The sequence below is a fragment of the Artibeus jamaicensis genome, unplaced genomic scaffold, assembly GCF_021234435.1.
Source record: "Artibeus jamaicensis isolate MK-2021 breed Jamaican fruit bat unplaced genomic scaffold, CSHL_Jam_final contig_465, whole genome shotgun sequence".
In the NCBI taxonomy this organism is placed as follows: Eukaryota; Metazoa; Chordata; class Mammalia; order Chiroptera; family Phyllostomidae; genus Artibeus; species Artibeus jamaicensis.
Window position 1 is genome coordinate 17,540,491 of NW_026521843.1, and position 24,769 is coordinate 17,565,259.

The following is a 24,769-nucleotide window of genomic DNA, read 5'->3' on the forward strand; positions in this document are numbered from 1 at the left end:
CAGCATTCCCCAGGCCTCCGCGGTCCAGTAACACTACTCTTCCCAGGGTGCTGAGCAGAGCCGAGTCCCACCCAGTCTCCTACGGGACCTTTACCCCAAGACACAGGACTTCAGCAGTGATGACAAATGCGCCCCTAAAAGGTACGCACCAGAAAGACTGCTCATACATTGAACTCCCATGACTCAAAAAAGGAATCGCAGGGAGAAGAGAGCCAGGAGAGCCTGGCGCATCTGTGTGGCAACGGCAGCTCAGAGGACAGACAGGACTGCGGGGGCCACCTCGCAGTGCGCCCTCCCAGGGCTCCTTCTCCAGGTCTCCCCCCCCCCACCTTACACAAAACACATGCTGAGGTCTCAGCTCTCCCAGCTTTCCCCACAGTCTAAGCAACTAGCTTCTTGCGGGTGTGAAGAATTAAGTAATCAAGCCGTCTCAGGTATTTTGCCAGCACTCTTAGGCTTTTTTTTAAAATCGGGAATTGTTCTGAGTCTGACTCCAAAGGTCACAGAAAAAAGACCGGAGGAAGAGAGGCACTGAGAAATGTCACCACTCAGCAGTCAAAGAGGCGGGAATATCAGAAGGAGCCCCAGAGCGCAGAAAAAACATGCCAGAAAACCACCAGATGCCAGGGGCAGTGTGGAGAGCGGCACCTGCTGAGCCCCACCGCAGTGAACGTGGGCTCTCACTACAGATGCTGTGCGCCTCCAGGTTTCGGGTTCCATTTGGAGCAGGGGCATTGGATAGAGGAGCATGGCAAGCCCTTCCGAGACGGTGGGCCAGAAATGAGTCAGGCACACACAGCGCAGTTTGTTGGGCAATGAAGGTGGTTCTTGCCTTGCTGACCCTTCTACTGGCTGAACCATCAGCAAACTGGAAGCTCCCTAGGAGACAGCTCCACCTCATTTCTCTAACCACTTAATGACCCACCGGTAGCACGAAGGATGCCAGCCGGCCGGGGTCCGGTCTCATGGACAGTGGATGTTCTGGGGCCCCAGGTTCTGCCCCTCACTCCCAGGCTGTTTCCACGCTACATCACAGTCACATCACTTTCCCATGCCTGATGTCAGCTCATCTTTCCCTTTGGAAAACTCAAGAGCGGAGGCAGCCCAATCTTTGTTCCCTGCTGTTCCTGCCTGCTGGGAGTCTCACTGCCCCACCCTGGCCCTCCACATTCCCACAAAAGATGCTAACCTTCCTATGGCTCAAACCCACGTCTCCTTCGATACTGCCTCCGTGTCACGGTGTGACCCACACCTGTTCATGTATGTGAAAAACTGAGGGCAGAAGAACAGAGGAGGGAAGTGACACTCCGAAGGAAGAAGACGACTGAATGAGGTGCTTAGTCCTCCTTCCCCCAAATGGAAAGAATGATAGGAGAAAGTGGAAGAAATGGGTGAGTAAAACTTTCGAATGAGAAAAGACAAGAGAATTAGAGAAAAGACAAGAGAATTAGGGAAACGGAGAGAAGATGCTAGAGGGGAAAAAGGAATACATTATACATAAATTCATTTTAAAGGAGAGGAGAAAGGTTGAAAGAGAAGAAATGAAGCAAAGGAGAAGGCTGTAGGCAGGGAGAGAGCAGGAAAAGGCCGGTGGGCGCCGCTGGGTCACTGAGTCCTGGCGTCTTGTCCTTCCCCTGGCAGGAGAGGAGAGTACCCTAGGAGAGGGGCCCAGGCCTTGGGGCCTGTCCGGCCTGGACCTTTCTGTGCACAGGCAAGGCCCTGGAACAGCCACGGGCCTTCAACCCACTGTGCCTCCCCAGCCCTGAATCTTCCCAAGAACCTTCTCCCTGGTGACAGCCTGAACATGGGAGCAGATCTCCCAGAACTCAGAGGCCCCAAAATGGCTGCCTTTCCCCACCCCCAAACAACACAAAATACCTGGAACCTTGAGCCCTGCAGAATGGTGCTGCTCAGTGACTTAAAACCCCCAAGGCCACATGGGGGCCTTGCTAGTCTGGGGCCCCTGCCTAATACTGGACCGGCAGACCAGACCTCCTTGCGTAGGAAGAGGCCTAGACAGCACCACAGGTGGCTCCTGACCACCCAGAACACTCAGGCAACCTACCAGAGAACCTGAGACAGCCACAGCCCATCCCCAGGAAAGCCCTCGGGCACCACAGCTCCAAGGGAGCCCCTGAGCCGTGCACTTACTTTATGTACGTGTTGGCGTTTCCATCTGGGAAAACATACGGGTGCTTTTTCCGGAAGACATGGCCCACTCGGCTGCAGGGGACGATCTCTAGGCTGCCCCCACACATCCACACTCTGAAGGAGATCTCTGCAAGAAAGCCATGCCTTCCATCACAGCTCTACCTCCTGGACAAGGAGGGGGTGGGACACAGGACAGCCATTCTGAGGCCCCCGGACACACCAGATCCAAGGGAGCGGTGAGGGCCCACCGCACCCAGCCTAAGGCATAGCGTTAAGAGCTGAGTTCACAACCAACTGTGTGCTCCGCAGGCTGGGCAATGTTGCTTTCCCCATCCCCAAGGGGGGGGGGGGGATGAAGATAACTCACACCTGGGAGGGTGGTCTGAGTTAACACGGGAACGATGGACTGCAAGGAGGAGGAGCACGTGTCTAAATCAGCCCCCAGAACAACACATCAGGGCCAGCTGCGATGCCTTAGTCTGGAAAAGAGAAGGCCTGGGGCCACGAGAGTGCTGCTTTTGAACACGTGGAAGGTGTCAGTGTGGAAGCCAGGTCACATTCCCTCACAAGACCCCAGAGGGTTAGAACCAGGACTGATGAGAAACAATTTCCATTCCAAAATATGGAAAAACTTGCTGACAGTAAAGGTCAGGTTTCCCTCAGAATGGGGACAATGTGCAGAGTAGGACGAGGGAAGGACTGGAGGATGCCAGCAAATGACAGCAGAAACAGGGAGTGAAGGGACCGAGAGGAGCTCGGCTTTGGGGGTCGGTGGCCCTGAGTCTGCAGTATCCTACCAGCTGCGTTCCTGGGGACACCTGCCTGACCTTCCTGAGGCTGGGTCTCCTTGTACATCAAGTGAAAATCATAAAAATACCCTGCAGGATATCTGTGGACATCCAGGGAAACTGAATTTTGAGAGTAACTGAAAACTCGGGTGGGATGGAAAAGTCAGCAATAGTTATGAAGACATGTTCCTCTGAAGCTGGTGTCTTTAATAAAAAACATGGACACCGTTGGCATGGACCACATGTACCCACTTGCAACTTCTGCTATAAGGTGCATTTGAAATTCATGGACTTAACATTTGAGGTCTCTGCTCTCCAACAAGGTCTACGATACACTGTGATCTGGAGTCTCGTGGGGCACTTCTGGAATTGTGTGCCCAAAATGATGCTTGTGGGAGACTAAGAACAATGAGTGTGTTTCACTGACTGTTTACAAGCACTCTCCACCTTGCAGAGAACGTGCTGAGGGGCTGAAGGGCTTGGTGCAGGGAATTATGTTAGTACACGTGTAAGTTCAGTCTCTGGAGACGTCTTCCTTAACAGGTCTAAAGTCTACTGTGTTCCCATCAACTCGTCTCGTTCTCCCTCCTAAAAAGGAAAATGTGCTAATCCCTTAAGACTAGAGATGGGAGCCCTGCTTACTAGATATAACCAGCAAGTTTTGTGCCAGCTTTCTTAAAAATACGTGTATGTTTTGGCTATGGTCTCTTCCTTTCCATGTATTCAAATGAGACATATGTTCCCTACTCGTTTGCAAAGTGAATCCCTCCAACCTAGGCCTCAATCCCAACCCCCACCCGCAATCCCCTGAAACCTGCTTCTTTCCCAGTATTTTCTTGGCCCAGCACTTTGCTTTTTTCTGAATCTGCTGACCTCCCTCTCCTCTCCCACAGTCATACACAGATCCCCACCCTCGAAAGTACTGTCGCCTGGTCCTGGTCCTTCTGCACATTCCTTCTGGTCTCCTAGTGTTCTTCACTCCAAGGATGTCTTCCTGACGTGGCTTCCTCATCTGATGCCCATGTTCATTTGACACTGAGGACTCACCTCTGGGCTCCAGCAGCAGCTTCCAGTGGATGCCTGATGCTCTGCTCGGGTGCACTGGACACCCTCAGACACAGTGTGTCTTCTGGCCCTTCAGCATCCGCCCTCAGCCTGCCTCTGCCTCCAAAGCTACTCTTCCTCCTCGTTTTCCTGTGTCTGGTGCTTTTGCCCAAACCTTCTGAGTATCTCACTTCTGCCAACATCATCCACGGGAGGAAAATGACCCCTTCGCTTACTTCTGGCTGGGCTTTGCTCAGTCCTCCCTCAGGTGGTGGCTTATGAGTCACCCCAACCATTCCAGGGCTCATGGTTGTGCATGGTCTTATTTTCTGATGCATAAGCAGTTCTGATTGGGCAACTGACAGCAAGTAGCTGGGAACTGAAGTGCATGCCCCCAACTCCAGAGCTCATGCTCTTGCCCAATTCCACCCTCCCTCACTACTGCAGCCACGGACACAAACATACTGACTTCTCCATGCTCACCAACAAGAGAGACAACCAGGGGTCACACTTCTCCCTCATCCACTCATTCCCCCAATCCTGACAAATGTCTGTCTTTGATCTCCTTCAGGCTAGTCGATGTTGCCCAGAGGATTCTGTGGCCTTAGGAGCGTAGGTGCTCCTCTCCCTGGATGCCAGATTGTCATATATGAGCAGAGCTGAGGCAGTGGGTGACGTGCATGGCTGTGCTGCTGCAGCAGTCGGGGCAATGCAGCTTGGAGTGGTCAGATTAGCATAGTAATGCCCAGGTACTAGACTGTGACATATTTAAGACCTAGGGCACAGAGAGGCCCTTCCTATATCTACTCCACTGACTTCCAGATAATAATGTCTTATCCGCAAAGCACTACAAGTCAGGCCCAGAAATTCACAGATACCTGCTAGAGGCTTTGGGAAAGCCTTGTAACCCCACGACTCCAGGCAGTGGAGGGCCAGGACATCAGCATGTATCCCTTGAGGGCAAAGCCCAGTCCCTTGCTCTCCACTTCTTCTGGCTCTGCAATGTCACCCCTTTCTTATGTGAAGGAAGATGAAGCAAAGAGACAACGCAGGGAGTTTGTGAGGGGTCGTCACTGAGGAGCCCGCATCATCTCCCCGGCGATGGATGTCAGTTTCAAGTCTGCTGTGCATTCCAGGTAAGAGACGTGTAATTATTCCATCCTCAATGGGGATACTGATATCTTACTTTCTTAAACTTCCTTCAAACTTATTTTTAACTTACTTCTTGAAGCTTTCTTTAAAGTGACATTTGAGAGCAAATCGTCCTTCCCAGCCTCCATTCTTGCCTCTTTCTATCTCCTCATCAAGCCATCAGTTGTTTCATTGGGGCTTATGGACCCTGCTCTCCACCAGAACCGGCGTCTACCTGACAAATCCGTGACAGTGGACAGGAATTCAGGGGAAAAGGGACAGCTTCCTCCCTAGGAACTAAGCCACTGCTATTCATATGCCTCTCCTGGTCGAGGTTCTCATTTCATTTTACAGCCTGGTTTCTCGGCAAAGGCAAAAAAGAGCATTAGACGTGGGCTCCACCGAGTCAATGGGCTGTTCTGAGTGACGCCACGTCTATGGTACGCACAGCAGCAGTGTCCAGCCCACCTCTGGCCAGTTGAAACCTATGGAGAACAAAGGGAGTGGGGTGCCCAGTGGGGGCAGAGAGACAACCACTCCCCTGGCTATTTTTACTCATAAGGCTGCACACATAAGTGTGATCCCAGGACCTTTCCTTTCAATAATCGTCACATTCCCAGGGCCTCCTGGGCCAGAAATCCCTGTTATTATTTTTTAACAACTATACAGATTGAGTAGGGATTATCTAATTGGCCCATAAAAGGCAGCTTTGAATCTTTGAGCAAAACTGCTTCACACCATCTGGGACAATCACAGCTGCATGGGGGCCTCAGTCACACCATGGCCACCATGGGCCATACAACTGCCACAGTGGCACCCTTTGCATTTCCATATTCCCAGTGGAAGAGAATGGCCTCCAGGGAATCTCACCGGGACACAGGGCTTTAGCAAGCAGCCCAGACAAGGAACAGAGCAGAGGCCTGCTTTCACTTTGCTCTTCACCTTGGGGGAAAAAGTGACTTTTCATCAGGCTCAGGTGTCCTCAGACAGGGCCATTTCCCTCACCTTGGGCCACCGAGCATGGAAAGAATGATGCTGAAAGAGGAAGCTGGAGGGATAAACTGCGGCAGCAGGCCTGACCCACGCTCCACTAACCCAGGTGGCTCACACAGAACCGGGAGGGGAAGCAGAGAGGCCGCACATTACCTAGTCCATCTTCACGGCCACCCTGGGGAACGGTGGTGTGGTCAGGTTCTGTTGCTGCTGCAACAAACCACCACACTAACCTAGTGTGTGCATTTGCCTGGGCCTCTGCTGAGAGCCTCCCAAGGCCAAAATCAAGGTGTCTGCAGGATCCTGTTCCTCTCTGGGGGCCCTGAAGAAGAATCTGCCTTCAAGCTCGCCGAGGTTGTTTGCAGGACGCAGTCCCCTGTGGTTGTGGGTGGAGGGTCCCTTTTCCTTGCTGGCTGTAGGCCAGGAGCCTCTCTTCATCCGTGCTGCCTCCTCCATCTTTAAATCAGCAGTGGCCAAATCAGTCCCCTCTCAGGCGGCCAGCGTCTCCGACTTGTTCAGTTCCATCTCTTCTGCCTCCAGGTGAAGGAAGTTCTCTGCTTTTAAGAGCTCATGTTTTAGACTGGCCCCCTCTGGATAATCCAGGATCATCTCGCATCTTCACGGTCAATAGCCTTGATCACGTCTGCAAAGTCCCTTTCCATGTGTTCTCCCTGACCAAGCTTCAGCCAGCTCTCTTCCCAATGAGGCCTTGATCTTGGCCCTTGTCCTTGTTGAGCCTCCATTCTCCAGTTGTAGCAAGAATTCTGCTAATCCAGTTGAGAGGGAATCCCTTACCTGTAATGTTCCCTCTTAGTAACTTCCACCCACCGGCTCCCACCCGGCGCCTGGCTCAGAGTCCCCACCTGCTCTAATGGTCCTCTAAGTTGAGCCCCATCTCCTTCCCGTGTGGTGACAGTCTCGACACCTATTGTGATAGTCCTGAATGACATCTTCCTCACCATCTTAACAAGACTCAAAGTAATTTTTTTCTTTAACACAGGGATGAGGGAGTAGATATCTTTTGGGGGAGGCCATTCTCCCTACCTCAGAAAACACTGTCTCCAGTTTAAAGACTTTGACATAGGCCCAGTGAAGTAAAGTAACTAATTCAGGGACACACAGCTAGTTACAACTACAGGGTTCAAACGCAGGCCCCTCTGATGCTGAGCCCCTCTTCACGCACGCACAGGTGCATGACATAGCCCGCCGTCCTTCACTGCATCAAGGGCCAGGGGTGGTGGTAGCTTCTTGTTCTTTCCTCAGCACTGTCTTTTGTGTTTGCTATGCTTTAGAAACCACCCAGACTAAATCCAGAGATCCCATGCTCACCCTTCATAGACGTGCTAAGGCCTCCTTCCCCCACCCCTCCAGAAATGTGCACCCCCCTCCCCCTACACACACACCCTCTTCTCACTGGGCAATAGCTTCCTTTTATCTCTATAAAGACCAAAAGCTATGAGTGAGATGCGGCTGGGAGGGAGTAGATGTATCAGATATATTAGGTGGCCTGTGTTATGCAAATTAGAGTTAAAGTGGGCAATTTTAATGCAAAACAACTTCTGGGGGAATAAAAAGGCTAAAAGCCACATTTCCTTCCGTAAAGCCCGCTTCTATGCTAAATGCAGACAAAGTTATCAAAACTATTCAGCTCCTGTGAGAAACACTGTGGGAATAAGGCACACCAGGCTCAGGCTGGGGGAGTGCTTGGGGAGCCGGCTTTCCCGGTGCGGCTGAGTCTGCTTCCAACAGATGAGAGCGCGGAGGGGCGGCAGGAGGGCCCTGGCGGCCACCTGGGCCGGAGGCTTTTCCAGTAACCTCATGCATTTCTGTGAAACAGGGTCAGTGCAAAACAGGCCACCACGTCTGGAGCACCCAGACGTCCTGTTTCTGGGAAAGGACACACACCTGTCCCTGCTGTTGTTATTTTTCTCCACAGGCTCCATTTAATGCAACGAGACCTGTTTTACACGAAGCCTCGTGGACCAGACGTGTGTTCACCTTCCCCTCCTGATGCCCCTTCCTACTTCTCTCGATTGTGAACACACAGGGGTAGTTTCCACCATTCTAGGCCTTAAGGACGAGAAGCTGGAGGAAGGCTCTTGCTTTCGTTCCAGGTTTATTAAGAGGCAGGGCGGCAGGCACAGATGAATAATCACAAATACATGAGAGGGCTCAGTGCCCAGGTGCAGAGGAGAGCCGAGTGCTAGGGGCACAGAGTGAGGGAGAGGTGGGTGCCAGCGTGGGCAGGGAGGCACCCATGTGCTGGGTAGGCAGCCCCAGAGCCATGTTCCTCAGCTCGGTGGAGAAACGGCACTGTGGTGTCGGAGCGTGGGCACATCAAGGCAGAGCCTCTGGACCGAAGGCCGGAGAGGTGGGCAAGGCCAAGGAGGGACCCAGCTGAGGAGTGTGGACCTCGTCCTTAAGACAAGAAGCCGCCAGTTGGTGGCCGCCAGGCGGCCTGGGCAGGTGGGAGAGACCGGCAGTTTAGAGAGAGCACTTTGGCAGGCGTGTGAGAGAATGGCTTTGAGGGGCGTAGGCCAGAGGTGGGGGTCATTCAGGAGAGTATCGGGGATGAAGAGAGGGAAACAGACATGAATAATGGTGAGCAGGAGCAGATGTTCAGGACTTGGTGACCTGGGGCATGGGGAGGCCCCTCTCAACACACCCTGGTGTGGGACCTGGGACCTGGGACCTGGGACCTGCTTGGGACACACAGCCTCCTCCACTCCTGGCGCCATCTCTCCTTTGCAGCAGAACCATTGTTCTCTAACTCCATCAACCCTGCTCATCACCCTGTCCTGCACGAACGCTTCCAAATCCCCACCTTCGCACACTCAGGTGCACAGCCGTCCTCGCCCACGGGACCATGCTGCTCACACCCTGTGCCCACCGTCAGACCAGCACTGCATTTTCTCACATAAAACTCGAAGAGAAGGAAATGCGAGTGCTGGGAGCCAGCTACAACATCGTGGGGGGCTGCGATGGGAGAAAACCAAGTGTTTCCCGTGAAAGCTGTCTGCCGTGCTTTTTCTGTAGCTTAAAAATGCTGTGGTGGATTATAAAGCGTCTCTCCCACAGCCGTGCAGAAGCCCCTCCCTGCTTCCCTGTTCGAATCCATACTTGGCAGTGCAACCGTCCCGGAAGCCGACTAGATGAGGTCACCACGTGATGTGAGCAGACGTGTGTCCCTACGGCTATAAAGAGAAGGTGCTGGTAGGTTGGACCAGATGTGCCATCATTAAAAATACTGTGTTCTCTGAGTCCACGTATGGAAGAAGGGACAGGCACACTTTGTAGGGTCCCAGAGGGTACAAGCCCTGACCCACAAAAGCTAGAGGGAGAAAGGCTTCGACTTAAAAGAATTTTCTAACACTTCAACACAAAATTCTCAATAACCGAACGTGCTGAATTATGAAGCAGTGAATTACACCACCACAAGCCGCAGGTGAGCGGAGGTCGGAGACTGCTTGCTGTCTGTCAAAAGCGATGAAGAAAGAATTCACTTGGTGGCTGGAAAGAAAGGCTAGAGCACGTGGCCAAGGATCGTGGGAGGTGCTGTGGCCATCACGACAATGACTGGCTCTGCCCAGAAAGAGAGAAATCGCATCCCCATTGAGAACGCCCGGGGCGGACCTGGCTCCAAGCCCTCCTGGGCCCGTGCGGGCATCTCTGACCCCAAACCGACAGTGAAGACCCCTTCACATTCCAGGCCTGGGTCCAAGAAGGGCACTCAGTTTGGTCGGTGGGTGTTGGGGTTTCCTGCTTTGTTTGCCAAGCTTCCAATCCAAGGCCCGCATGGCAGGGGACCAGCTTTTCTGATGGATTTCCCTTCCCTGCCCAGTTTGGGAGAACAGATGCTGTGGATCAGGCCAGCGGCCATAAATTTCTGGGAAATAATTCTTAGTGACCGAGGAAGAAAGTCATAAAACACTCTGGAGGCAGGGACAGGAGAAAACAATGGCGGAGGACAATGCACCGGATCACTGCTAAACGCCAGATGATCCCCATGGAATCACCGTCCTGGCCTGCGCCCCTGCTCGGAGAGCCCAGGCCAAACACCGTGCCCCGGGCCCAGAGAGGAGATGGAGCCCAACACTTGGGGGCTCTTCCTCTTCCTTCACTGTGGTTTATTCCACAGAGTTACTGGAGCCTCCTTCAGGGCAGACTCCAGACCCCAATCCTTGCCCCTGTGCAGCTAATATTCTAGTCATCGCCTGCTGGAAGGGAGGGAGGGAAGAAAGCTAACATTTCTTGTGCCCGAACGGTACCCAAATTTTTACAGACTCACCTCAAAGGGCTGATTTTCACAATGACTCCAAAAAGCCTCCCCACGTTATCCATTAAATACACCAGGAAACTGGAAGGCCACACAGGGTCATCAGCCAATGGAACGGGCCCGCCCGCTCTTTCTGCAAACCACAGCCCTGCCCCTCTGGCCGCACCCGGCCCTCTCTCTGCCTGTGAGGTTTTGGAATCCAGTCTCTCCACCCCCGAGAAAGATAAGGGCGAGATTCCCCCAGAGTTTCTGCAACGCTCACCCCAGGCCCTCCTCATCAACCCAGTGCTGAGTGCTACATGCCTAGAGTGGCCAACACATGTGACCCAGATGTTTCCAGGGTCACTGTCCATCCTGCTCTTCCTTTTTTTATCTCGGTCTTGCTGCAACTCCAAATTCTCAAGTTCAATGCTCCTAGCTCACACCTGCCTCTGCCCCTTGGAGTTCCTCCCTGCTCTTCCTAACTTTTGGATGTCAACTACCCCTATGGGTCTGCCCGGTCCTCAGCATCCACCTGGTCCCATGGCACAGTTCCCTGGTTGCCTCTACCCTCCCAGCGGCTACTCCTCTGGTACCCCACCCGGCCTCCCCCACAGGGGTGACTTAGTCCCCATCCCCTGGCCCTTTCCCCAGGCACATGTGGTCCACAGACACAGTCCCCGACCCCAGCTCCAGGGTGCAGAGAGAGCAACTCACCAAAGTTCTCCCCACCCCAGATGTCCATGTCCGTGTCATATTTTCCCAGGTAATCGAACCAGGATTTGTCCATTACAAAGAGCCCTCCAGCTATGATTGGAGTCCTGTGCAGAGAGAAGGGGAAGAGGGAGGACCAGTGATGGGAGGGGACTATGGCCACATTCTTCTGCCTCAGCCACCTGGAACTCAAGGTCATTTCTTACCATTTTTGCTCCTCTTCAGGGAGAGGCCAGTGCATTTTCCAACTTACCTGAAACATGAACATGCTCCCGGGGTTTTCCCTTTCACGGTAAACCTTGAAAACAGCACACCTTCCATGGGGGCCAAGACTCGTTTAGATGCTGGCCACCCCACCGGGCCCTGCCCAGCATGGGTCTCTTGGGAGCTCCCTCTCTGGGGCCACTGACCCGGCAGAGGAGAAAGGCTGAGGCAGCAACTGTCAACAACACATCCATTTCTTATGACTGGGCTCCTCTCCCTTTTCTTCCCTCTTTACCCCTCCGTTATGGGTTATGTTCCCCTAAAACACATACTGGGGTCCTACCCCCTGTACCTCAGAATGTGACCTTACTTGGACAGAGGGTCCTTACGGAGGTAAGCAACTTGCAATGCAGTCATTAGTGTGGTCACCATGGGGCGGCAGAGAAATGGCGGATCAGGACAAAGCCATGTATACAGGGCAGGAGCAGCCCAGAGGCAATGCCACTGCCATGTTCTCACACAGAGTAGAGCAGATGAGTCTGTTAACAAGCAGCAGTGCCCTTGCCCTGATATCAGCCTCCACTTACTGCAACGGCTGCCTCAACCTCCCTGGGCTGAACTCTGACACCCAAGACCTGGGCACTCTGCTCCTGGCCCAAAGGGACCTTTCCTCTTGTCGGAGGCTGAGGGGACCATCCGGGACCCTCCCATGTTTACCAGGAAGCATGAGCACATCATAGCGTGTTTGTGTGAGAGCAACACTGGGTGACTCCCCAGCACAGGTCTCCTCCACCAGGCCCCCAGCCCCTTAATGGAAGTTTCTCTAAGGACAGAAACCTCCTGAAATGAAGGCAAAGTGGTGTAGGCCTGGCTACAAGCTCTCTTGGTCTCTGCCCAAACTTTTGAGCATCTAATGTTGCTATACCATGTAACAGCCGGAGGGACCAAGTGGGAATGAATCAGCCCGCCCCACCCTTGCCCTGACCTACCTAATGGGCTCAGCGGGGTCCAGGCGCCGAGCCTTCTGTTCTGGGGAGAGCTGCTCCCATTGGAAGTGGAGGCTCCAGTCAAACCCTAAAACATAGCACCCGCTCTGTTGCTTTGGTCTCAGGCGTACCTGCAAAGCTTGCTCATTCTGTCCCTGTTCTAGAAGTCCATGAATATACCCAGTTTCCCGGGAAAGCCAGTCCCAGGGATATCAAGTCTCGCCCCTGCTGATCACAGCTTCCTTGTCTTTCTCTACCTGTTCCTGCCTCTCTGCACCTTCTCTGCTGGCTGCAGTTAAGAATGAAGGGAAGAGGATAAAGAAACACGTGATGGGGACAAGATGGGCAGTTATGGAATGTGGCCCCTGGCCAGGACCCTCAAGAAGGTGGAAGCAGGAGGTCTAGAGGGGCTGAATCACCTAAAGTGACCGGTCTTGGGTTGGGGGGCCTGGGCAGAGAGGTGAGATGGGCCTTGAGGAGAGGGTGGTGTCCCATGCTGAGATGCCAGAACAGTTCAGAGATGGGGGGCCTTACTTCCCTCATCACCAGGCCCTAGAGTGAGCCCGGTGTTAAAGCTGAGCTCTGGGGGCTGGAGCTGGCTCTCCCCTGGCCTCTCTGTTCGTTCAGGCCCAGTGGTAAGGGCCACACTGGAGCTACAGGTATTAAAGGATGCAGGGCTGAACATTCCAGACAAACTAGTGGGAAGAAAGATTTCCTTACTTCTCCCCTTGACAACAACAACTAGGAGAAAAAAGAAAGTCCTTCTGGGGAGACGGCCTTAGCCCCACTCACCGCCTCGGAGCTCCGCCGCAGACTCAATGTAGCTGAAGGTGTCCAGGTTGATGATATCGATCACAGGGCACACCACCCGTGTGTTGTCCTGTCAACAGCAGACCTCGCGCTCAGTATGCGGGGTGGCGGGCACCAGGGAGCTCGGTAGGGCCTCCCCCTGGTAGTGCCAGAGACTGGTTTTGGGGCCTTGACCAAACACTTTCCTTCCCAGGTGTCAATTTCCCCATCTATAAAATGGGGCATCGGACACTGTGACCCATCTAGTTCTGATGCTGAAAATGCTGAGAGCCTTTTCCTGATGTCCGGCATGATGGCCAGCACGATGGCCATCTGAGTGTGGTGGAGTCACGGTGGAGGCTGGCTTGAGAGTGATGCACGCTGGGAAGGGGGACATCAGGAAGGGGGCACTCCAGAAGTCCTTCATCGTCAGGGGAAACTCAACTGGGAAGGTGACCCCAAGCCTGCAGCCCTAAGAAGCAAAGCCACCTACCCACAGAAGGAACCTCTTAGAATTTCTAAAAACTTTCACTCCGTGCTTATGTTTCTAGGCAAACTGATGAAGGGTGATCCCAGAGACTCCTCCCTTCAGCTGCCGCCTGTGGTACTCACAGATCTGCACCTCCAGCCCTGACTGCCCTCCTCCTCCCAGGCTCAGACCCAGTGGGCGGGAGCCGCAACCACGTGGATTTCACACGGCCTTTCAGTGGCAGCTTCGTCACCGTCTCCCCAAATATGCTCCTTCCCCTCGGTTCCCTGTTTCTGTTCACAGCCAGCATGAACCCCACTTCCTCCCCAGCACTAAATTCAGAAGCTTCGTCTCTGCCCATCAATCAAAACTGCTCCTCTGAATGAATCCCGCCTCTCCTTCAGCACCTCACACCTGCAGTGGACCCCTAGCCCCTCCCCACCCATCTCACCCTTTCCCTGTCAGTCCACAGGTGGCTGACACAGTCGTCTCTCTGGTATGCAAATCTCACTCTGCTGCTCAACAGCTAAAGACTTGAGTTGCCTCCAAGACAAAGTTCCAACTCCTTAGCTGGCATCCAAGACCATCAAAACCAGGCCTGTATCTAGCTTTCCAGCCTCATTGCTGGCTCCTCCCCGAAGGCCGCCCTGTTTGTAGGCATCAAAGTCATCCAGAGGACATTTTCAAAATCTACAAGACAAATCCACCACCTCCTGGGGACCGCCAAGGCATTACATATTTTAAATGTTCCCTAATTCTGAGTGAACATCTCTGTACCTGGTGTTTGGGAGGGGAAGCTAGACTCCCACGGGCAGCTGTGAACATGGAGAGCTGACAGCTGAGTATATGGATTCCTGCCGCGGCCGAGGGCCAGACAGCACCACTTCTCCAACCCCCTGCATCCACCACCCCCGGTCGGCACAGGTGGGAACCTCTGTTTCTCCTTGCAGCCATTTAACTTCCTGGGCCAATCTTCCCTCCGAACGAGGCTGTCTTCTTATTTTAAGCTCAGCAAATGCCTGCTTTTACGTTCACAGATTTGATTTGGCCCTCAGCCTCCCTGTGTGACTCATCCTGACAGTGACAAGGTGCCTCTGAAGCCAATCGGCCCACATGGAAACAAAATGCTCATTTTCTATGCATTGCTTCCACCCCTGGGATGCACACAGATGCTGCCTTCATGGCCAACAACAGCCCCTGCCCAGCTGCCGCTGTCCTCTGGGGCTCCTCCCAGGCCACAGTCATCATGCATCGGTGTGTGTGCACAGCGCACACACATACACACACCATGCCGTCCACACCAACATCTACACACAGACATACCCCCAAAGGCATTCTTGTGACTTGAATTCTGAAATGTTCTCAGGAGTTCAGACTCTGACCTTATTCTGTGGATCTGATAACATCCTCATTTTCCTTTTATTTGCTGAGTTTTGGAGATTCTGCAGCTTCACTAAGCCCTATATAGACCCTTGTGCAAGAAAGGATTAACCTTACCCAAAGATACATTTGGCCCTTGCCCACCTCCTTCGAGGGAACTTCTAAGCCCTTGAAATGTCCCACCTATAAGAATATCTCTACTTGGTGGACCCTTGGGCTATACCAGAGAGACTATGCTAACAGTGTGATTTGGGGTGAGGGACCTGGCCATGTGGTACCAACTCAACTTGACCTTTGGAGGTACATGGACACCATGGGGGTGATCAGTCATATCTATGTGACGGACCCCCCAATAAAAACCCTGGACACCAAGGCTCAGGTGGACCTCCCTGCTTGGCAATACTCTCTGTGCGTTGCCACACATCCGTGCTAGAAGAAGCGAGCAGGGTCTGTATAACAACCGGGACAGGACAACCGGAAATGTGTGCCTGGGACTCTCCTCTGCACCTCTCCCTGTTGCTGATTTAAACTGTATCCTCCCATTGTAATAAACAGTAACCATGACTGTAATAGCTTCGTTAAGTTTTAAGTCTTTCTAGTGAACTACTGAAGCTGAGGGTGGTCTTGAGGACCCCCAAACTGCAATCCTGTTTTTTAAAAAATCTTTCTTCACTATCTGGAAATTGAAATACAAAATCGAATGCAGGTTTCTTATGTCATCCCATATGCTTCCCTAGAAGCCAGCCATGGGCTCTCTGCCTCCAGGGCTGTTGCAGGCTCTGGTACACTCTCCCTGTAAGTTCTGAGGGTTTCTGTCCTATTATTCCTGTGACATTTTGATAACAGCATCTGCTTGGAGCCATGGAGACCAGATAGGCAATGAGAGATCTTTGGGGTTAAGTGCTGTGTAGGGCCATGACCTTGAGAAGGAGCTGCCGGAAACTTTCTGAACGACCCACCAAAGCCAGGACACAAATCTCTCTGAGTGACCCTGGGAGAGGGGTCAATACCTGCTCCGCTGTCATATGCCTCAGCCCCAGCCCAGAGCCTGGTGGGTGGCAGGTGTTTGCTTGGTGTTGGCTGAAAGAGGCCATCTATTAATTCCTGCTGAAGGCACCGTGTCATGGCTGGAGGCAACACAGGTGGATTAATTAGAGCAGAGCAAGATGGCCTCTCCCCCTGTAGGCTAAGGGATGGAGGGGCTCTCTGTAAAGATACTCATGCCCATCACGGATCCTCACCTGCGTTCCCCAGGAGGCTGTATCTTTAAGGCTATGTCCAAGCAGGCAGCTGGTGGGATCCTGGGCAGTCACAGAACAAAGCTCTCATCTTCTCCCCTCCCCCATGCAAATCCATGCCTAAGCCCCGCCCCATCCATGGGCACCAATGGCCATGGATCAGCCCTGCAGGCACGCCTCTCATTTCTCTACCCATTCATATAATTAAAACCACATTGTGGATGGGCAATCAAAGAACTCCTGGAGACTATAGTTCCTTCATTTTGTCAACCAACATTACTGAGCACCTAGTATAGTTTAGGACTTGTGGCAGGTACAAGGGTGGGTAAGACCTTGCAGTCTAGGGAAGGCAGTGGACAGGTGGGGAGTTTTCCGGTGAGGTCTCTGAGCCAGCCTGGAGGGAGGGCTGGGGGTCAGGAGAGGATCCTCAGGAGGCGATGCTGTGGCAGGAGACCTGGGTTCCTGTTTGGGTTCCGCCATCTAAAACACACATGACCTTAAGCAAACCAGCACATGGCGAGGAGCTGTTTCCTCATCTATGAAGTGAGAACAAATTAGTATTTGCAAAACTGTCCTTCCTTCCCAACAGGGTTTTTGGAATAATTGAGGGTTTGAAGCATATGTAAGCCATTGTTTATATCAATTTACCAAATGCTACAGGATTTAAATTTCTTAAAAATATCTTTTTGTAGTAAAAAAATATGTAGATAAGGAAGGGGAATAAAGAAGCCAATGTTTTTTAAAAAGTCAACTTGGTGTTTGTTTCAAGCTCCATCATGTCATTGAGGGGACAGAAGGGAAATCGAGATTTTCTTCCACGTGCAAAATACCAGCCGAGGACAGATTCTGACAGCTCAAGCCCAGCCTCTTTCTTATCTCTTTTCTATTTTTGAAAATCCCAAACCCCAATTACAGCTTAAAATTTCCACTTCTACTCAAAAGATCAAATCGCATTTAACTCTGAGACGAGACACATAGGAAGACACGTGGAAATGCAGGGTGGCGCTCACCCCCGTCCCGTCACTTATCCTGAAGGCAACGTTCCAGTGGAACCACTCGTCACTGAGAGTCAGGGCCTGGCGACAACCTCCGCGGTAGCAGAGCGAGGACCGCCGGCCGGGTCTGCCTGACCAACCCTTTGCTATGAAAGCTCTGGGTCAGACAGCAGTGAGGACTGGGAGCTGAGCCCGGGAGGCTGAGCTCAATCTTGGGGCCCAGTGACTCCCAGAGCGGGAGCCCTGGGTGGCAGGCAGCACTCACAGGCAGGAAGGAGGAGGTGAGGCTTCCCCTGCCTACAGGTTCGGCTGGTCACTGATGCAGAAATGGGGGCATTTTTCAGACAGGGCTTCTGAGATGGGACTCAGACTCTGGGAATGGAAAGGGCCTGGCAGGTCCATTAAGGCTTCTGAGGAAGGCAAAGCCCCCTTCACACATCCTGCAGGGACACCTCAGCCTGAGGGACCCTCTCAACTCCGAGTTACCATGACCCAGCAATGCCACTCTGTACCCCCCACCCCCAAACTGGAGGCGGGCACTCCGACAAAAACCTGTACTCCAATGTTTGCAGTGACATTACTCGCCACAGTAGAAAGCAACACACATGTGCACCAGCAGATGAACGATACACAAAACGTGGTGCTGTGTATACTGTGAAGATGTGCTATAATAAGAAACATATTTTGGCCTTTGTTCCTGGGTCATCAAACACAGCTATTAAAACCCTTATAACGTCCTGAGACAATGGGGTGAGAAGAGCATCTTTTGTTCCTAAGCCCCTTTCACATACCTGAGTTTATGCTAATGAGGGACTCCTGGAGGATGGGGGCTGGCTGTTGCAGGAGCCAGCCTGATGAGAAGGCTGGAACTTTCACCTCGCCTCTGCCACCCTCACCTCTCCCTCCAAGCTCCCCCCACCCCCACCTCAGCGAGGGGACAGATACTAGAAGGTCAAGTTCGATCACCAATGGCCAGTGCTATAATCAATCATCCCTGTGTGATGAAGCCTCTGAGCACAGGGTTCTGAGCACTTCTGGGTTGATCGACCAAGGGTGCCTGCCTAGGACAGGGCCTCCCTCCCTGGCGGCTCTGCCTGAAACAGGTGCTCAGTGAATGTCTGCTCACTTCGAGGCGGGAAGTGAGCCTGCTTTCCTCCCAGTGCAACCTCCTCACCTCCCCGTCTCACGGTCATTTCTGAACACTGGGCCCTGACACTACAACAAGCAGGGTGACCACAGGAGGTGACTGGTGCCCTCAGTCCGTTGTGATCTGCCAGGGGAGACAGAGAACTAAACCCAGAAAAGAAACTGCAGGGCTGGTGGGCACGTCCTGCTTGGAGGGATCCCAGCTGGCCAGGCAGCCGGGCTCCTGGAGGAGGAGGACCTGGAAGAGGCCCTGGAGAGTAAGGGGTTTGCAGAGAGATGGGGAAGGGCTCCCAGGGACAAGGAGGCCATGGTCAGAGCCGGAGCAGCAGGAATTCAGCGCATGTTCAGAGGGACAAAGTGGCCCAGGGTAAGTCTGGGGAGGCAGTGCCGTGGCTGCAGGCTGAGCCCAAAGGGAGGAGAGGGTTTGGAAGGGCCTCTGGAGCCAGGCAAAGGCCCTCCACTGAGCGGTCCACTCATAACCTACTGTTTCTCAGTCCAGACCCCTCTGCCAAGATAATGCCAGAAAGCAGGGCGGGGGTGGGTTGTAAACAGCACTGTGTACGAGCACCCCCACAACCGTGGGGAGAGTGGTCACGGGGCGGGTCTTCACATCTAGGCCCACGTGTGAGAACTCTGTAAACTCACCGAGCTTCCCTCTCAGGAACGAAGGAAGTTGGTAAGGATGTCCTAGCCCTCTGGGCAGGTGGCAGGACCCAGTTCTTTCACCCTCGCCACACCGTCATTTTGAAGGCAGCGTGGAAGACAACATAAGAAAGTGGGCGGAGCGGGGAGGAAGTAACCGCAGCACAGGCACCATGGAGGGTTCTGGTGGGAGTATCCACCCAAGTTATATATTCCCCCTGAGACTGGGTCCTCACCTGTGAACTGGGCATATAAAGGACACCCAACCTCATGTGTCAGAGCGGCTGTTGCAACTCGGGAGAAAGTGGATACCACCAGTGCTCATTGCCGGCACTGGCCCCCAGTACACAACACCATCTTCTGTATATCAGGATGGGGGCAGATAGATTTGGGGGAATATAAAATAACAATGGGAAAATTCCCCCAAATTTTTTCACTTTCAAGAAGAATAACTGAGACATGGAGAGAGACAGAATACAAAATTCTAGGGTAATTTAGGGACAGACAAAGGCAAGAAATTCCGGTCTCAGCAGCCAGCCCACCTGCCTTGCCCCTGGGTGAGGGCGATGTGTGGGTGGAGGCAAGACCCACAGACTAAGTGACAAGGCCTGGCTACTCCCACTGTCTTCTTTTCACAGAGGCACTCCTGAGGGCTTCCTTTCTAGAAACTTCTACTGTCTGGGAGAAACGGTTTTGGGCGGTTGGCTCCCTAGGCCAGGAAGCTGTGTGTGACAGTGTGACTCAGAGAGCAGGCCCTGGGCCCTGTCCCACCACTGCCTGCTCTGTGTCCCTGGGCAGGCTGAGCTGCCTCAGTTTCCCCACCCGTAAAATTGGGACGGCCCTCCATCCCATCCAACTCTCAGAGGGACTGAGGGCCTATGCAAAGTACTGAGCCTGCAGAGAGTGGGGGCGCGGGATCTCCCCGCTTCTCAGTTGGCTGCACTCACCTCTTTGACCCTGTGCAGCAGCGGCTGCAGCCAGTCCCTGTTCACCTCACAGTGGCTGTCAAGGAAGGTCAGAGTGGTGCCCTGGGCGACATCGGCGCCCCGGATCCGGGACCGCACCAGACCTGCAAAAGGGCCAAACGGCCAAGTGGGTGCCCAAGTCGCTCCACCTTCCAACAGGCCCACGGAAGAAGCCCTCAGCTTTTTCCCCACACAGGGGACACACCCCCAAACACACACATACACACGCACAGCACCAAACCCCCCCTCACCTCCCCAGGCCCTGCCAGCTGCCCAGACCCACCTTGCCGCTGGTTGTTGCGTAAGCATTTCACCTTGGGCAACTTGATGAGCTCTTTGCAGTCAGCGGCTGCAAAGACAAAAGGTCATGTGAACTGAGCACCTGGGGATGGAGGTGAACCTGAGATGAAAAGCGGATGGCTTTTGAAGCTTCGGACCATAAACTCTTAACACAGGAGACCCTGTTTGTCAACAGGTCCGTCCACAGCGTCTCCCATCACACAGAGCTGCTCCAACTTCCACCTCACAGGAAACGTGCCAGGAAGCACAAGGGACTCCACGTGCCTGGGGTCATCCTCTAGCTTGCCCGCTGCCCCAGCACTCGTCCAACTCCCCACCCCGTGGCTCTGAACTCTCTACTGTGATCCTGGCATGCTCGTCTGCTTCACCGGTTTACCGATGTGAGGCTCTCTGCTTGGCTTGGGACTGTCCTGAGTGACAGCAGAGACTCACAGAAGCTTTCTTGGGGCCAGGTGTTGCTTCTAAGCACTTTGAGTGAGTTAACATAGTTAAAACCTTATCTATTATCGTTATAATCTCAATTTTATAGTCGAGGAAACGGAGACACATCAAGATTAGTAATTTCCCGGAGGCACGTACCTTGTAAGATAAGCGACAGGTCTAGGGTTTGAAGCCAGGCAGTCTGGCTCCAGAGTCCGCGCTCCAACCACCAGCCTGTTCTGCTTCCCTGTGACTCTAGCAGCACTCCCTCCTGCAGCCTCAGTGCCAGGCTACCTCCCAGCAGGACAAGCGCCTCCCTACCTCCAGCTCCTGCCTCACAAGGGAAAGGAGATCAGGTCTCCGAGGAGCAGCCCTCGGGTCTGGCGCGGACCGCCTGCACAGCCTACCTACATATTCCTTCCAAGGTTCCGAGGCTCTGTCATGGACGTGGGTTACCAGACTTCCTACAGCACAGCCCAGCACAGTAGTGCCTCCTACTCCCAGCCTCCAGTGTCAGCACGGGTGGGGACAGACTCCACTCACCTGGGACGTGGAGCTGTCCCCAGTGACCCTTGTTTGCTTCCCCTGGTCACCACTGGGAAGGGTCGGTCCTGCCTGGGTGTGGCTGACTGCTTGGAACTGTACCCATGGCTCTCAGAAGAGAGCGGCACTGTACCCATGCCGGCACTATTAACACCTGAAGTCTAACAATGCTTCTGTAAGAATTGTACCTGTCAAACTGAACAGATGCTTGAAAACACCTGCAAGCTTTTCTCGGGGAAAGGATTTGGAGTGTGAGTTTCGGTGGGAGCCGGGTTCTTTGATAGGACAACTAGGAGACAGTGATATCCAGTGGGTTGCAGGGTTGGAAGGCATGGCCAGGTGATGGGATGTCCCACTGGAGATCCCAAGGACAGAGAGAGCCCGCCCAGCCCCCCCACAGAGAGGGAGGGCCGGCCTCAGCTCGGGCTCGCAGGTGATCGCAGCACTCCACGAAGGAATCCTCGGTGATATAACTGCTTCTGGGCATCAGGGCCAATCCTTTGAAGGTGTAGTTTGCACACCCAGGAGTGCAGGCCAAGGAGCAGTTGCACACACACACACACACACACACCAACCACAACCAGTCAAGAATCTACTATGTTTACCTGCGTAAGTCCTCAAAGACTCACGGCAGAGAACCCAGGAGATTGTTTCATAAAGGTGAGGTTTATCTCCTACCTGAGCCCCTTATGGACACTCGAAGTTTCCATTCCTGCCATAAACCCAGGCTTTCCCCCCTCCCCAGAGAACCATGGGCTCGCCTCTGCCTGTCACTCAGGGGCCAGAACAGACACTTGTGTCTACGGAGCAAGGGGGCGATGTTACTTACGGTCATTGCTGAAGTCATCCACCAATATGATCTCCTGGATCAGATTCATAGGGGTGCGGTTTAATACACTGGGAGATGGGAAGAGGAAAGATCATTAGGACTTCCAGAGGCAAGTATGTGCATTAAATCGAGTTTTAAACAGGCACCGCTGCGTTGGAGGAATAAAAACTCAGAGCAGGCCCTGGCTGGTGTAGCTCAGTGGATTGAGCGCGGGCCTGCGAACCAGACAGTCGTGGTTCGATTCCCAGTCAGGGCACATGCCTGGGTTGCAGGCTGGTTCCCTGCAGGCCAGTTCCCAGCAGGGGATGCATGAAAGGCAACCGTACATTGATGTTTCTCTCCCTCTCTCTGTCCCTTTCCCCTCTAAAGATAAATAAATAAAATCTTAAAAAAAAAAAACAAACCCCTCAAAGCAGCCAGAGGGCTTGCCCAGGCCCACCGCTCCCCTGGGAGCCCCTGGCAGAGAACGCTACTTTGTGGTGGTGACGACCCAGCACCACCCAGCCGGCACCCAGGCAGGTGCGCAGGAGTCGTCCTCCACAGCCCTGCCTCTCGCTGACACCTCACCCCAGATGGGCTGGTTTGACTTAAAAACGTCACCCAAGTCACTTTCACCTCTTCTCCCTGCTCCAGCCTCTTGTGTACGGTTTATTACAGTGGCCTTTGCCCTGCCCAAGCCGCCCTCCCGTGGCCTCCAGGGCGAGCTTCCCGAAGCACAGATCCGATCTCTGACTGTGTGACTTGCCTCGCTGATACAAAGTGCTCCTCAAGGCCGATCGCAGCCTGCAGCCAGCTCCCGTTTCCATCGTTCATGCCCAAGGTCCTTATCTAAGAGGCACCCTGCTCATTCCCACCCCAGAGCCCGCTTCCCTACTGCTATCTGTCGTGGCTGCTCATGCCCGTCCTCTGCCACAAGGACCAGTTCAAATGTCACTTCCTCTCTAACAGCTTTCCACCCCACTTAGTGAGAATTAATTGCTTCCTCCTCTGGGCTTCCTCAGCAGTTTGTATCTGAAGCTTCCTGCGGTTTTCACTGCTGCCTGACTCTGTGGGTTGGTTTTGCAGACCCTGTAGATGGTTAAACCCCCGGGGATGGATCATATCCTTGTGAAGTTCCCTCTGTATTGCCAGAGTTCAGCACAGCCCCTTCCTTGGCCCGTAACCATCCCCTCCAGAGACACTTAGTGCACACCTACTATGTGCTTGGCGCTGGTTATATAATGAGGAACAAAGGAGACATGGGCTCTGCCTTCCAGAGGCTTGTGGTCTAGCAGCTACTTACTGCAGGCTGTGTAAACCTGAGTAAGTTACTCTACTGCCCTGCGCAGCCAAGTCTCTCCATCTATAAAATGGGATAATAAGAGTAGCAAGCACTTCACAGGAATGTGGGGACTATGAAAGGAGAAACCATGTCCCAAGCATTCAGCAGGGTGTCTGGCACCCAGTAATGAAACGTTGTAGCAACGACTACTATTTGTGCATCATAATGGTTTTTTGAATTGACTTTGTTTACCAGGACAAGGCCGGGTTTTGGAGTCCACTCTGGGTGTCAGGCCTGACTGGGACGGCTGGATCGTGCTTCTCCTGAAAACCCCCAAAATGCATGTTCCCTCAGAAACACTCGTGGGCCACACCGCCCACTGAGGGAGACCCAGAGCCGCCTGGGGCTGGGGAGGCAGTTCAGATGGGTGGAGCCCAGGTGTCTCGTGTGTCCCTCCTCTCTGGAGGACCCTTCTGAGCCCTGTTTCAGGTGAGGCGCTTTTCTAAGTAGACTGCAGAGACTCTCCAGCAGAACCTTGCCTGGAGCTACCTTTATTTATGAGGCCTTAATTCTCACCATGGCAACAGCGGCACCAGTGTGTAAGGTGGAGAGAGAAGCCCCAACACCAAGCCTTGAGTCTGCTGTTGGGAGGTGAGAACCAGGAGGGGCAGGAGGTGGTGGAAGGAAACCCTTAACTGTGATCGTCCCAGGGAAAACACAGGCAAACTCAACAGCCAGCCCTCTAATCAGAAAGGGGGGCAGAAAGAGAGGGAAAACCTGCTTGAAGAATACCCTCTAATGAGGTTTGATTATGGCTTGCAGCTTCTGCATGTGATTCCCCAAATCCCTGCCGGCTCTTTGAAATTCAAGAGTTCTCTTCTGCGAACATCAAAAGGTAAATCGCGTGTGGCTCTGCACTGGTTGAACTGAGAGATGATTAGTGAATAAAAAATGTCCAGGGTTTAAAAAAGAAAAAAAAAAAGCAATCGTCAGCAGTAAGTGCTAATTAGACCATTTCCTGGTAACACCTGGCTTGTTTTTGCTCCTCTAATCAGAGCAATTGGAGTGATGGGGGAGGTGGGGAGGGGCCCACTCCATAAAAGGGGCTCTGGGCTGCGAGGGCCCAGGTGCTCTCAGCTCCTGGGGTGGCTGGTGAAGGAGAAAGGTCCAGGTCAGCCCAGGTCAGCTCTCTTCAGCACACCCTACACCCATTCCCACCCCACCCCCCGACCCTGGCTGCTCAGGTCTCTCCTTCACTCTCATCACTTCGGCCCACGCACCTCACCAGCCCCTTCCACAGGGAGGGGAACTCTCCCTTTCCCCAGGGCCCAGCTGAGCATGTTTTTATTTTCCTGTTTCAGTCCCTGGGGCTGTTCCATGCCCTTTCCTAACACAGCCTCAGCATGGGAGTGAGTGCTCACCTATAGCCAGGTCACACGGTGCCTGGGAATCAATCATCTTTAACTGAGTCTCCTGCACACAGCTCGCACCTCTGCCAGAGGACCAGACGGCTGTACAGGCAGCTT

General features: G+C 53.4%; 1 protein-coding gene across 1 annotated transcript in view; it reads right to left on the minus strand.

The window, feature by feature from the left end:
* The window catches only part of GALNT14 (polypeptide N-acetylgalactosaminyltransferase 14), a 191,244-nt gene that overhangs the window by 15,649 nt on the left and 150,826 nt on the right, over positions 1-24,769 (minus strand). Inside the window, exons 4-10 of the mRNA XM_053667053.1 lie at positions 21,983-22,050; positions 20,174-20,239; positions 19,873-19,994; positions 13,059-13,146; positions 12,270-12,354; positions 11,080-11,183; positions 2,152-2,278 (exon numbers count right to left, since the gene is read on the minus strand). Coding sequence (XP_053523028.1) covers positions 2,152-2,278; positions 11,080-11,183; positions 12,270-12,354; positions 13,059-13,146; positions 19,873-19,994; positions 20,174-20,239; positions 21,983-22,050 — 660 coding nt within the window. The remainder of the gene's footprint in view (positions 1-2,151; positions 2,279-11,079; positions 11,184-12,269; positions 12,355-13,058; positions 13,147-19,872; positions 19,995-20,173; positions 20,240-21,982; positions 22,051-24,769) is intronic.